General features: G+C 39.4%; 1 protein-coding gene across 1 annotated transcript; it reads left to right on the forward strand.

Moving 5' to 3' along the window:
- Positions 1-12,241: 12,241 nt before the first annotated feature.
- OR6S1 (olfactory receptor family 6 subfamily S member 1) lies at positions 12,242-13,243 on the forward strand. The gene has a single exon (XM_001929203.2). The coding sequence runs from the start codon at positions 12,248-12,250 to the stop codon at positions 13,241-13,243; it is 996 nt and encodes a 331-aa protein (XP_001929238.1). The 5' UTR covers positions 12,242-12,247.
- Positions 13,244-14,951: the final 1,708 nt, after the last annotated feature.

Genomic DNA, 14,951 nt, shown 5'->3' on the forward strand with positions numbered 1-14,951 from the left:
TCTCTACACTCATGCTGATACAAGCAATCAAGAGGTTACACGACAATGGGAGGAAAAAGTATGTATACATGTATGTGTAACTTGGTCCCCATTCTGTACAGCAGAAAAAATTAAAAAATAATTAAAAAAAAAAGAGAAGTATGTGGTCCAAGAAGGGTAAAATGGCGTTTGCACACAAAATCCATAAGCAAGAAATAGAAATCCTGGCCTCAAATTGAACAGTTTTTCAGTCAGTAGTGGGTAAAGGGAGTGTGGGTAGGCGTCAGAGTCTTCTCAAGATGGAGGACGAAAGGTGTGATCTGTTCGAGTACACCTTGTGACTGACACTCTCACCCTGTACACAGACTGAAATATCTTTGGGCATTATGTGGCAGATCCCTTTATTTAAGTATCAAACCTGATCAGGCCAAAATCATTGCATACTTTGTAGATAAATAAAAAGCTCTTTAAGAGGAGACGATGGGGTCCTAGGGGCTGGTAGCCACAAGAAATGACATGGTGACTTGCTTCTTCAGGGTCAGAAGGCACCCCCCCCTTTTTTTTTTTATAAGACAGAGCCAGGGTTCAAACCCAAACCCATGCCACAGTAGTGACCTGAGCCACAGCAGGGACAACACTGAATCCTTAACCCACTGAGACACACCAGAACTCCAGTGAAGTGGTGCTATTTGAGACTGAAATAAAATTTGAATGCCCACTATCTTCTAGTCAACATTATACTGCAGATTTTGTTAGAATAAATGAAAATAAAGAAATGATTGTGTAAAAAGAAAATATAAAGAAAACTACAGATCAAAAATGCTGTTGAATACAAATGGTGATTTCTAAGATTTAAGATGAAAAGACTGATAAATGAATTTCTTGGGTTTTATTTGGTTTTTTCTCTTCTTTTCATAGCTACACCTACAGCATAAGGCGAGGGGTCAAACTGGAGCTGCAGCTGCTGGCCTGTGTGTGCCTCAGCCACAGCAATGCCAGATCCAAGCCACATCTGCAACCTATGCCTCAGCTTGTGGCAACACTGGATCCTTAACCAACTAAGCATTCTTATGGATACTATGTTGGGTGAACCACAATGGAAATTCCAAAAATAACTTATTTAAAAAATAGAAAAAAACTCACAGATTTCAAAACTAATCTTATGGTTACCATAGGTGAAACTGGTGGAGGGAGGAGAGAATTGGAAGGGCAGGAATAACATACACACACCACTGTATAAAATAGATAATTAGCAGATTGAACCTGCATCCTCCCAGAGATAATGATGGGTCCTTAACCCACTAAGCCACAACAGGAACTTCTGAACTCATGGGCATTTGTCCCTCTGGTGGGTAGGATGGCTTTTGATGATAATAGTGATGGTCTCAAGCAGCTTTACTTCTCCAGCTCTCCCTGGTGAAGCTGTGAGGGCTCACCAACCCCATGCCCTTCTCCCCCCATTGCCTCTCTTGCAGTTAGACTGATAAGGTGGCCAGCACCAGCCAGAGATAGGTGGGCACAAGTGGTATAAGTGTCTTCATGTGCCTATTCATGCTCTTCTCCTCATCCTTGGTGATGGTCCAGGCTTCATGTTGAAGACCCTGGATCCCTGAGCTATTGCTGCAGCCCACAAGACCATAATATGAGTGAGAAGTAAACCTTCCCTGTGTTAGGCCAAAAGAAAAAAAGAAAGAAAAGAAAAAAGAAGTCTACAGCTATATTACTAGAAATAACTGATGATTTTAATAAATTTGGTTTTTTGTCTTTTTTATTGTAATAAATTTGCAGTATCAAAGGTTAATATTAAAAAATTACGTGTATTTCTATATGCCATCATCCTCTAGAATAGTTAGAATATTAGATTTTTTAAAGGTTACCTTACAATAGCATCAAACAATGAAGTACCTAGAAATACATTTTTTAAAATGTGCAAAATCCTAAGGCACAAATTACAAAATATTATTGGAGAATTAAAGAAAATTATATAAATGGAAATATAGTCTATGTTTATGGACTAAAAAACTCAGTATTATAAAAATATCAAATCCCCTCAAAATAAACTTTGATCTTAAAATCTAATCAAAATTCCACAATTGTGCAGGGCTTTCTTTCTTTCTTTTTTTATTTTTTTTTAAGGCTGCACTTGCAGCATATGGAAGTTCCCTGGCTAGGGGTCAAATTGGAGCTGCAGCCGCCGGCCTACACCACAGTTATGCCAGAACCAAGCCCATTGGTGACTGATGCCGCAGCTTGCTACAACTCCAGATCCTTAACCCACTGAGTGAGGCCAGGGATCAAACCTGCATCCTCATGGATACTAGTTGAGTTCTTAACCCTCTGAGCCATAATGGTAACTCCCAGACAGGGCAACTTGATAAGACAATTCTAAAGCATATATAGGCATATTTGTCAAAATAGCTAATAGACTCTTGAAAAGGACAAATAGAAAGGATATAGCTGTACCAGATGCCAACAATCTTTATAAAGACACAATTTGGTGAGAGTGGTAATGACATGGAACAGGCAAATATACCAGTGGAAGAGTGTAGTCTAGAAATAGACCCATGCTTGGCCATTCATTTGTAACAAAGATTACACTGCAAGGGAGATAATCCTCTTTTCAATAAATAATGATGGATCACTTAGTTAATATGGTGGGGAAAAATAAATCTTGATTCAAAGCACATATTACATACAAAACTGATAAATTATAGATTTAATTGTCATTTGCAAATCTGACTGTGAAATGTAAGAGTAATACTTCTTTAAAAAAGTATGAGAATATCCCACCTTGAGTTAGGCATATATTCCTTAAATAAGACACAAAAAAACAAATGTAAAGAGATAAAATGGATATACTGGGCTGCATTAAAATTAAGAGCTCATTTTTTTAAATTCCGTTAAATGAGTAAAGAGGACTGCCACAGAGTAGGACAATGTACTTGTATATCTAACAAAGAATTTCACCCCAAGTATATAAAGAATGCCTAAAAGTCACGAGAAAAACAATTAACAACCATTCCGATGCTTTTTCTTTCAACAGGTTTTTTTTTTTTCCTTTTTAGGGTCTTACCCACATCGTATGGAAGTTCCCAGGCTAGAGGTCAAATCAGAGCTACAGCTGCTGGCTTACACTACAGACACAGCTACGCCAGATCCAAGCTGCATCTTTGACTTACACCATAGCTCATGGCAACTCCAGATCCCCACCCCACTGAGCAAACCCGAATCCTCGTGGATACTAGTCAGATTGGTTCCTGCTGTGCCCCAAAAGGAACTCTCTCTTTCATCAGTTTTTAAAGCACTGTCTTTCCTGCTGCTTCAACCACTTTTTTTTTTTTTCTTTTTTACTGCACTCCAGACATGTGAATTTTCCCAGTCCAGGGACTGAACCCATGCCACAGTTGTAATCAGAATCGCAGCAGTGACAACATCATACTCTTAACCCACTGAGCCACAAGGGAATTCTTCTGCTTGTGTTTTTCTATTACCGAATCTGAAGTCATGAAGATTTACCCCTATGTTTTCTTTTAATGGATATATAGTTTTAGCTCTCACATTCAGATCTATCATCCATTTCGAGTTTATTTTGGATATAGTGTGAAATGAGTTCAGTTGCATTTTTTTCTATGTGAATATTAAATTGTTCCAGCACCATTTGTTGAAAAGACTATTCCTTTCCCATTTAATGGTCTTGGCACTCTTGAATTCTTATTTCTATTTCATTGACCTATATGCCTATCTTTATGCCAATTCCACATTTGTGGAATATTTTAAAACTGAGAAATGTGAATCCTCCAACTTTATTTTTATTTTTCAATATTGTTTTGGCTACAGGGGGCCTCTTGCAATCCTGTACGTATTTTAGAATCAGCATAAACATTTCTGCAAAAATTTCAGTTGGGATTTTGATAAGGATTGCACTGGATCTGTATATTTCTTTGGTTAGCATTGCCGTCCTAACAGTAGTAAGTCTTCCAGTCCATGAATATGGCGTGTCTTTCCATTTATTTAGGGTTTTTAAAATTTCTTTGAACATTTTGTAGTTTTTAGTTTACAAGTCCTACATCTCCTTGGTTAAATTTATTTCTAAATGTTTTATTCTTTCTGATGCTATTGTAAATGATAGAATTGTTTTCTTAATTTTGGATTGTTCATTGTTAGTTTATTGTTGTTAATTTTTAGTATATAGAAATACAAATGATTTTTCTGTGTTGATCATGTTTCCTACATTTCTGAATATGTGTGTTTGCTTCAGTAGTTTAGCGGTTTTTTGGTTTTTTTGGGTTTTTTTAGAGTGGGTGAATTCTTTAGGTGTAGGTCACCAGTGAGATGAAAATCTAGTGTTGCTGTGGCTGTGGCTGTGGCCAGCAGCTGCACATCTAATTTGACCTCTAACCTGGGAATTTCTATATGCCTCAGGTGTGGCCTAAAAAGAAAAAAAATTTATAAAATCTCCTAGTAGAGACAGTTTTACTTCTTCCTTTCCAATTTGGATACATTATATTGTATGGTATGTTATGGTAAAGTATTGAATCATATCTTTTTATACTGTTTTGTTTCATTTAATTTTATCATGACAAGTTTTGTGGCCTAATGTCTATCTTAGAGAATGTTCCATGTGTATCTTCGAGGAATGTGTATTCTGTTGTCGGGCAAAATGTTCTATGTAGATCTATTGGTCCAGTTGGCATACAGTGTTGAAGTCTTCTATTTCCTTTTTTATCTTTTGTCCAGTTGTTCTATCCATTACTTAGAATGCAGCTTTGAAGTCTCTAACTATTATTGTAGGACTGTCCAAATCTTTTTATCATTTAAATAATTAAATGATAATTAGTTGTTGGTTTCCTTATTAATGAGTTTTAAAATCTCTTAATATAGTCTTATACAAATCCTTTACTAGATATGTGAATTTAACATATTTTCCCAGCCTATGGCTTGTTCTTGCATCATCTTAGTATTTTTTTTTTTGAGAAAGAAAACTTGTAATTTTGATGAAGTTCAATGTATCAATTTTTCTTTTATAGACTGTGCTTTTGATTTAGTTTCTATGAAATCTGCCTAAATCAAAATCAGATTATGTCTTATTTTGTAATTTTAGAAGTTAAAAAAAAATTTTTTTAGAAGTTAAAAATTTTTTAGTTTTACATTTAAGTCTATGATTCATTTGATTTTTATATATGATCTAAGGTGCAGATTAAAGTCCATTTTATCATATGAATATCCAAATGTTTCTGCAATATTTGCTGAAAAGACTATACTTTTTCCGCTTAACTTTCTTTTCTCCTTATTGAAAATCAATATATATGTGGGTTTGTTTCTATACCCTCTATTCTGTTTTATAGATATTTGTCTACCTTGATGTCACTTTACATTTCTCTCATATATTTTATCTATTAGTTCTATTTTAGGAGATTGTCTCTAGCCAATCTTGAAGTACCCATTTCCAGTCCTGAAGTACCTGTTTCCCCGAAGGTCACTTATCATGTTATATCCTTCTTTTTCACACTGAGATTATACTCAAGGCCAAGTGATATGTGGGTATGAGTTAACATGTATGAATTAAGTACTATGGAATAAACATCTCCTGTATGTGTTTTAGATTTGCATTATAGTTCCCTGTTCTTTTAAATTCAATTCTATCTTCTGCTTTATTCTCCTGGAATTTCCTTTTGTACAAAATTTGGTAACGACACTCTGTCCTCACCCTCTTAAAAAATGAAAAGGGAAGAAAAAGAAGAGAAAATGTATCTACATTTTAAGGTATTTGTCATAATGAAAAAGATAGCGCTCTGGGAGTTCCCGTCGTGGTGCAGTGGTTGACGAATCCAACTAGGAACCATGAGGTTGCAGGTTCGATCCCTGGCCTTGCTCAGTGGGTTGAGGATCTGGCGTTGCCAGGAGCTGTGGTGTAGGCTGCGGACATGGCTCAGATCCCGAGTTGCTGTGGCTCTGGTGTAGGCCAGTGGCTACAGCTCTGATTAGACCCCTAGCCTGGGAACCTCCATGTGCCCAAGGAGTGGCTCAAGAAAAGGCAAAAAGACAGAAAAAAAAAAAAAAAAAGGAAAGATAGGCTCCTGCACTCAACATATTATTTTAAACCCATCTCCCCATTCTGAACTGTGATTCTGTGTGTATAGATGTGTTTCCATATTGTCTCCACTACTTTTAAATCAGAAAGTGGTTTGTTGCTGAAAGGTTTGAATTCCTCTTAGAGTTTGTTGCTCATTATAGTCTTAATATTTCCTGGCTCTGAGGAGCCCACATGGTATTTGACATTCCCCAGTGGTTGGTGGGCTAATTTTGTGGAAATCGAGTTCCCATCTTTAGGAGAATATTTCTGACATTCATTAATTTTTAACTGCAGACATCTTGAATTTCTAAGAACTTTGAGTTTTCTTTAAATTCGTATCTGACTTCGCTGTGTATTTCAGAGGTTATTTCACTATGAAAAATCTCAAACATACTAAAAATGGAGAGAATGGTATAATGAACAACAGTGTAACCAACTCATAGTTCCATGAATTAACAATTCAAGGCCAAGCTAATGTTACCTATTCCTCTACTCTTTTAATTTCATTTAATTTTAAAGTAAATACTAGATATCATATCATTTTGCTACAATTTATTTTTCCTTACAAAGTGATAATTGAATTTTTAATACAATTTCTACCACAATAGGATTTTTACCGACAAGGAAAACTGAAGTCAAAATGATATCAAGTGGCAGACAAAAAAAAAAAAAAAGAAAGAAAGAGTTCCCGTCGTGGCACAGTGATTAACGAACCCGACTAGGAACCATGAGGTTTTGGGTTCGGTCCCTGCCCTTGCTCAGTGGGTTAACGATCCGGCGTTGCCGTGAGCTGTGGTGTAGGTTGCAGATGCGGCTCGGATCCAGCGTTGCTGTGGCTCTGGCGTAGGCCGGTGGCTACAGCTCCAATTCAACCCCTAGCCTGGGAACCTCCATATGGCCGCAGGAGCGGCCCTAGAAAAGGCCAAAAAAAAAAAAAAAAAAAAAAATGATATCAAGTGGTAATTAAAGTAGAGCTGTAATTCAAATGTTGCAGCCCAACCATTGAATAGATTTGTCTCCTCAGTTTAAATATTTTCCTTCTGTTCTCCATGTAGTGGCTTGGAAAGTTTTCCAGGGTATCTTAAAACCAAGAAATAGGGTGCAGAACAGCATAAGAAAGTCCCAGGTAAATAACTACCCATCTTGACATTTGCTTATATATACACAAAACAACACTGGAAGGATGAGCAATAAAATAATGAAAGGGGTTAATCAGGGAAGGGATATAGGGTAAATGGGGAGGGGGCTAGGACCTTTAAAATCTACACACTATTACCTTTTTATTTTTGAATCATGTGAGTATAATTTATATTTAAAAATAAATATTTCCTTGTAATATGCTCTATTTTATGCAAAAAATTAGGATATTTCTATGATCAAGTCAGCTAAAGTATTGTAAGCTGAATACAAACACCATTGTCAGTTGGACAAATAGCGATGCAATTTTTTTTGTTTGTTTGTTTTGTTTTTGTCTTTTTTTGCTATTTCTTGGGCCGCTCCTGCGGCATATGGAGGTTCCCAGGCTAGGGGTCGAATCGGAGCTGTAGCCACCGGCCTATGCCAGAGCCACAGCAACGCTGCATCTGAACCGCCGCTGCAACCTACACCACAGCTTACGGCAACGCCGGATCGTTAACCCACTGAGCAAGGGCAGGGACCGAACCCGAAACCTCATGGTTCCTAGTCGGGTTCGTTAACCACTGCGCCACGACGGGAACTCCGCAATTTTTAAAAATTGCCTAACTTTGATTTCTTTTCTTTCTGTTGTAGCCTTAAACCTTATAGTTCAATTAAATTTAAAACATTTTTATGGTTTAAGTGTGCTTTACTAGCGAGTGCTCAGACTCCATGGGTCTCTCTTCAATGAGACCACTCCTCCCTGAAGTTCAACAAACAAGAGCATCCATTTCTAGTGTAGTTCAATTCAGCTTAGCTCAGCTAGTTCTACCTGTTTCTGCTCCCACTCCTTCCTCAGAATCTGAAGGGATGACACTTCTCATGCCTCATTCATGCTTCTGGTTAGGTATTTTCTTTTCTCTTCTGGAAATGTCCAGAAGGATGGAATTCGGCCAAACTGAGTCTCAGGGGCACCTTTGTAGAATCAACCATTTGTATCCATGGGTTCAGCATCTGGGGATTTAACCAACTGTGGATTAAAAACCTTAAAACATTCAGGAAAGCTAGAGATGTCACAGGCAAACTTCTCCTGTCTTATCCCACCCTTGGGGATACTATCACTTCCCAACCCAGAAGCCAGGGGAGGGAGTCCCAATATCTCAAGCCTTCAGGGAGAAGACAGGATGTCTGTGTTACTCAGGATATAAACATTTCCCCCGAGTGCCATGCAAGAGAAAGGGGGGCAGTGGCTATGGCTTTCTGCAGCTGGTCAAACTCCATCCTTCCTCTCCTTCCCACCATGCTGCCCAGTACTTTGCAGCTGCCAGTTGGGATGGGTGATAGATGAAGGCAGAAGCGTTCCCACTGATGCCTTGTTGAATGAAGAGTCACCCTCCTTTTCAGACTTATCAGGCATGGAGTCTGGGAAATTTCTGTTGAACTGCAAATCTCCTGAGTCTTTGAGGAATTATTTTCTCTCTTTCTTAGGGTTTTAACTCCTCACCACTTGGGTCTCTTCTCCAGCAGACACTGCTGCTAGCTGGGGTCTTGATGTCTGGTTCAGTAAATTCTCATTTGAGGCATCTTCATTGGAAACTGAAGTTTTGCATGAAGAATCCTACCTGTTAATGGAGAGATTGGATAGGAACCTATGACTTTTTCAGCCTTTTCCTTCCCTGCACTCAGGCTACTGCCAGAAACTAGAGAGGATGGGGTCTAAAACAGGAAAACTGACAATTTTTGTGTTCATAAAACTCACCAACAAAATGAAGACCTGGCTTTAAAGAGAACATTTTCCAACCATTCAAGACAGAAGGAATTATAGGTAAGTGCATTGAGTCTTGTTACAGATAGAGGAATGGCTAAACCCCTCCAAACCCACTCTTTGCCTTCCAGTCCTGTGTGGTTCTTTTAGTGACGTACCTTGGAGCATTGTGAGATCATTGTTCTTCACTTGACATGAGCTTGTTTTAGCCCAAAACTAGTGATCAGATTGCAAAAGAGAATCTTTCTACAGGGAGGGTAGGGTGAGCTCTGAGGGTTTTACTGCCCATGGCCAGAAGAAGGGGCTATGTGATGCAGCCTCCTTAAGATCAGAAAGTCCCTTTGTTTACAAGGCGGAAGAACAGCTTCTGGAGAATTAAACCCGGGAGGAAAACGCAAGAGAAGAGGCTGATTATCCAACTGCTGCCTGTTTTCCCAAGTGCTTTTTTCCTGTCTTCAGGAACTGCAAGAGTGCCAGGCTATTGTCAGCCTCACAATACAAGGTATGAGGAGGACTCCAGGATGGAGTAGGGCATTTCAGGCATAAGAAAGGAAAGAGAAGTCTTGTGGGGCGATCCCTACCCTCAAGGAGACATCAAGCATATTCAGGGTAGGTAGGAATAATTCCTTCTATATTTTGGCTTAAGACTCATCTTCCTCTCACTTTAGATATAGTTAGGCTCAGCTCAATGGAAGGATTGTCAGAGAGAAACAGGGAGCCAGAAAGAGTCTTCTTTGAAGTGACCAGTCTGATCTCATTCCACTCTATCTCTTATTTTCTGTGCTTCTGCCCACATGTGCTATGTTCACATGCTGCTCTTTTCCACTGAAACCCTGCTCTCCTCTCCCATCAAATCCATGCTTATTTTTTAGCATTGATTTTAGGCATCACCTTTTCCCAGAATACATCCTGTCTCTCTAAGTCTCAGTTTGGTTCCCTTTCTAGGTGCCTCCTTGTTACCCTATGCTCACCTGTGACTTTCCACCTGTGACACATGTTAACTTTTCTGTCATTCTCATTAGGCAGTGAGCTACATGAGAGTAGTGACAATGTCTCCTTTATCTCCAAATCAACAAATATAGGACCTGATACATAATCAACAGCTTAATGATTTTAGCTGATAGTAAGGCAATTCCTTTAGAAGCTGAAGGGAGATGAGACTGAATGGAATTCCTAGGAGGAAAGACCACATAATTGCTTTATCCTTTTTTTTTTTTTTTTTTTTTTTTTGTCTTTTTGCCTTTTCTAGGGCCACTTCCTGCAGCATATGGAGGTTCCCAGGCTAGGGGTCTAATCAGAGCTATAGCCGCTGGCCTACGCCAGAGCCACAGCAACGGGGGATCTGAGCCGGAGTCTTCGACCTAGACCTACACCACAGCTCACGGCAACACTGGATCCTTAACCCACTACGCAAGGCCAGGGATCGAACCCGCAACCTCATGGTTCCTAGTCGGATTCGTTAACCACTGTATCACGATGGGAACTCCTAATTGCTTTATCCTAAACAAAAAGTACAAAAGTTTTCCTACTCAGGTGGGATCTACAGGTGAGAAATTGTAAGTAAAGATTTTAAACTTTGCTGTGAACAAAAACTGCTGGGTGTGCTAGAGAACAGTAGGGTTGACAGAGAACCCATGACTTAAGGTCATTTCTCATGCTTTGCATGGCTAAAGGGGATCAGTTTTCTCCTTATAACTGGTGATAGTCTTCAGAATTGAAATGATGAATCAAGTGGTAAGGACTTCATTTCTGATTTCATTAGTAATGACCAGGAATTCATAATTCTCTCTCTGACATGTCATTTGATAGAGCCCAAGTTTGTGAAAGGGCCTTGGCCTAGTATCAAAGATTGAAAAAGCTTGAGAAACACATCTTAATATTCCCCAGAATACTTAGCTTGAAGTTGACACTAAATAAATAGATGTGGATAACTGACTGATAAAATCAATGTGGTTTATCCTATTCTCCCTTTTAAATATAACATAACTTTTTCGATAAGCAAGCACTTTGTGACAAGCTGAGTTCAGTTAGATTCTGGGGTTGCAGGGGAAATTCTCCTTGAAAAGAGAGATTTCATATAATAGATGTACAAATGACCTAGATTCCAAAGACTTATTCTACAAGCCTAGCCGATGAAGGAAAAACAAGACTGGATTTTTTTTGTTGTCATCTTTTTTTTCTGTCTTTTTAGGGCCGCACCCATGGCATGTGGAGGTTCCAGGCTAGAGGTCCAATCAGAGCTGTAGCTGCCGGCCTACGCCACAGCCACAGCAACACCAGATCTGAGCCGCATCTGCAGCCTATACCACAGCTCACAGCAAGGCCAGATCCTTAACCCACTGAACAAGGCCAGAGATGGAACCCTCAATGTCATGGTTCCTAGTCGGATTCATTTCTACTGCGCCATGACAGGAACTCTAAGACTGGATTAACTGATAGTCTTCCAAGGGAAGTGGCCAGAGCTTTCTCTACTATATCATTTGTTAGCTAAGTGCTGGCCACTCATTGCATTATTGTATTTCATTTGCTCTTTAGTATTTTACAATTGAGGAGCACAGAGAGGTTAAGTAACTTTTCCAAGGCTACTCAGCTAGTAAAAGCTGGAATTTGAAGCTGGACAGTCTGTCTCAAGTCTGATCATGGCTGAATGGGAATCACATTCTTCTCAACATCATTTTTCTGATATTTTAAATCCAACTCAACAATATTATTCTTGTAATTATGAGGTATCACCATTTAGGATGTGAAAATACTAGATGTAAAGATGGAAGTCCTTGGCTTGAGGTTAACAAATGCAAACTATTGCATTTGGAATGGATAAGCAATAAGATCCTGCTGTACAGCACAGGAAACTATATCTAATCACTTGTGATGGAACATGATGGAGGATAGTGTGAGAAAAAGAAAGTATATATATATATATATATATATGTGTGTGTGTGTGTGTGTGTGTGTGTGTGACTGGGTCACTTTACTGTACAGTAGAAAATTGATGGAACACTATAAGCCAATTATAATGGAAAAAATAAAAATCTCTTTCTAACAACAACAAAAAAAAAAGATGGAAACTCCTGGTATTTCACAGCTAACTTTTAGCTACCCTTGATAGAAGAATCTTCCCCAGCTCTAAAAATCAATTAGATCTCAGGTCTTTCAAATCTTAACAGGATCTGAAGATCCTGGTGATCTGGAGGAAATGACTGGAGAATGTGGAGACATGTGCGCCTTATCATGATAAACTAAATTTCAGGATTGTCTGCAGAACCTGTGCTTACCAGGACCACATTGGTGTTGTTGCCCAGGTGGGAAAGATAATGGCTCCTGGTGGAAACCAGAGCAATGGTGTGACAGAGTTCATCCTGGCGGGCTTCCCAGATCTCAACAGCACCAAAGCAGAACTGTTTTCTGTCTTCCTTCTTGTCTATCTGCTGACCCTAACAGGCAATGTGTTGATTATCGGGGTGGTAGGTGCTGATATTCACCTGCAGACCCCCATGTACTTCTTTCTGGGTAACTTGTCCTGCCTAGAGATCTTGCTCACTTCTGTCATTATTCCCAAGATGCTGAGCAATTTCCTCTTGAGGCAACACACTATTTCCTTTACTGGATGCATTACTCAGTTCTATCTCTACTTCTTTCTTGGGGCCTCTGAGTTCCTGCTGTTGGCTGTCATGTCTGTGGATCGCTATCTGGCCGTCTGTCATCCTCTGCACTACCCCTTGCTCATGAATGGTGCTGTGTGCTGTCGGGTGGCCTTGGCCTGCTGGATGGGGGGACTCTTCCCTGTACTTGGCCCCACAGTGGCTGTGGCCCTGCTTCCTTTCTGTGAACAGGATGCTGTGGTACAGCACTTTTTCTGTGACAGTGGCCCACTGCTCCGCCTGGCATGCACCAACACCAGGAAGCTGGAGGAAACTGACTTTGTGCTGGCTTCTCTTGTCATCATATCCTCACTGTTGATCACTGCTGTGTCCTACGGCCACATAGTCCTGGCTGTCCTGCGTATCCCCTCTGCTTCAGGCCGTCAGAAGGCCTTCTCTACCTGTACCTCTCACTTGATGGTGGTGACCCTCTTCTATGGAAGTGCCATTTTTCTCTACGTGAGGCCATCACAGAGTGGTTCTGTGGATACTAACTGGGCAGTGACTGTGGTAACAACGTTTGTGACACCACTGCTGAACCCATTCATCTATGCTTTACGCAATGAGCGAGTCAAGGAAGCTTTGAAGGACATGTTTAGGAAGGCAATAGTACGCTTTTGGGGGGATCTTTTAGTTGCTAAGTGTTTCAGTAAGAAAACAGTGAAGTGAAAGTGTCACTTAAGGAATATCTTAGGTCCAAGTCTTCTCCATTGTCACTCTCATTCCTGCCATCATCATGGATATCACCATATGACTGAATTCTGGAGCTACTAAAGATCTCCAAAGTCATCAAGTCCATCCTTCCTCTCTTCCAGGCAAAAACTGCTTGATTATATCTCATACATAAATCCACATTATTGGGAGTTCCCGTCGTGGCGCAGTGGTTAACGAACCCGACTAGGAACCATGAGGTTGCAGGTTCAGTCCCTGCCCTTGCTCAGTGGGTTAACGATACGGCGTTGCCGTGAGCTGTGGTGTAGGTTGCAGACACGGCTCGGATCCAGCGTTGCTGTGGCTCTGGCGTAGGCCGGTGGCTGCAGCTCCGATTAGATCCCTAGCCTGGGAACCTCCATATGCCGCGGGAGCGGCCCAAGAAATAGCAAAAAGACAAAAAAAAAAAAAAATCCACATTATTATTGATTATCATAATACTATCATTTCATCATAAGAACTTCCAACCTGTATGATCTTAAACCTAAGGGTCTGTGGTCACCAAGAAGTCTAAGGATGAGCTTTAGAAAAATGTACAAGCCACATTATTATGCACAGTTATATGCATATTTTATAACTACATCAAAGTTTATATATTTGAGCCTGTATGCACTTGTCTGGGAAGAGGATACATAGCTTTAATTCAATTCCTAAAGTGATCCATATATGATCTTTACCAAAAGTTATAAACTGATTAAAATTCTCATTTGAGCCTTCAAGTGGTTTAGGAAAATCAGAAACTTTAAGAAAAATTTCCTTATAATTATGAAAATAAATAAAAGCAAAATAGATTAGCTGGATACTTTTGCATATACTCTGTGAAGAAATGCATTTACTGTCAGGTGGAAAAGAGGAAAAGCAAATTTAATAAGGGACTTATTCACTTCATGGCAATTTCAGGTATCTTTAGAAAAGCAGATCAAAAGAAAATTTTGTGAATAATAGCAATTAATATGGTTTCCAATTTACACTACATTATAAATTGAATTAAAGACATAGCCACTCTTTTTGCCATTGGATTATGTTTCTTTCATTTGTCCATCTTTTTTACATTTTCATATCTATCATCTTTATTCATCTCTGGTTTTTAGTAAAATTGGGATTGGTGGAGTTCTTGTTGTGGCTCAGTGGTAACAAACCTGACTAGTAACCATGAGGATATGGGGTTGATCCCTGGCCATGCTCAATGGCTTAAGGATCTGATGTTGCCGTGAGCGGTGGTGTAGGTTGAGATGTAGCTCAAATCCTGCATTGCTGTGGCCCTGGCACAGGTCACCAGCTGTAGCTTGGATTCGACCCCTAGCCTGGGAACTTCCATATGCCACAGATGTGGCCCTAAAATGTAAATAATAAATAAATAAATAATTGGGATTGGAATGAGGACGTTTGATATCAAAAAATTAAGAATGCAAACTATTGCTGTACCATACTTTGTGTTACATTTTATCTATCTCACTTAATATGTGAAAGGAATTGGCATTCCTATTTGTAGTGCTCTTGAAATCTTGGACAATATTTATTTATTTATTTATTTATTTATTTAATCATTCAACAAAGGTCTGTTTAGCCTCTTTGCTGGATACTGGGATACACTAGTATATGCTAAGATGAACAAGAAATGGTTTCTAACCTCAAGTAGCTTTGATTTTAGAGGAGAAGACTGAGA

Source organism: Sus scrofa, chromosome 7, assembly GCF_054392235.1.
Source record: "Sus scrofa isolate SSC_HxYL_T2T_F1_AM1 chromosome 7, Sscrofa_HxYL_maternal_Yorkshire_Landrace_v2.0, whole genome shotgun sequence".
In the NCBI taxonomy this organism is placed as follows: Eukaryota; Metazoa; Chordata; class Mammalia; order Artiodactyla; family Suidae; genus Sus; species Sus scrofa.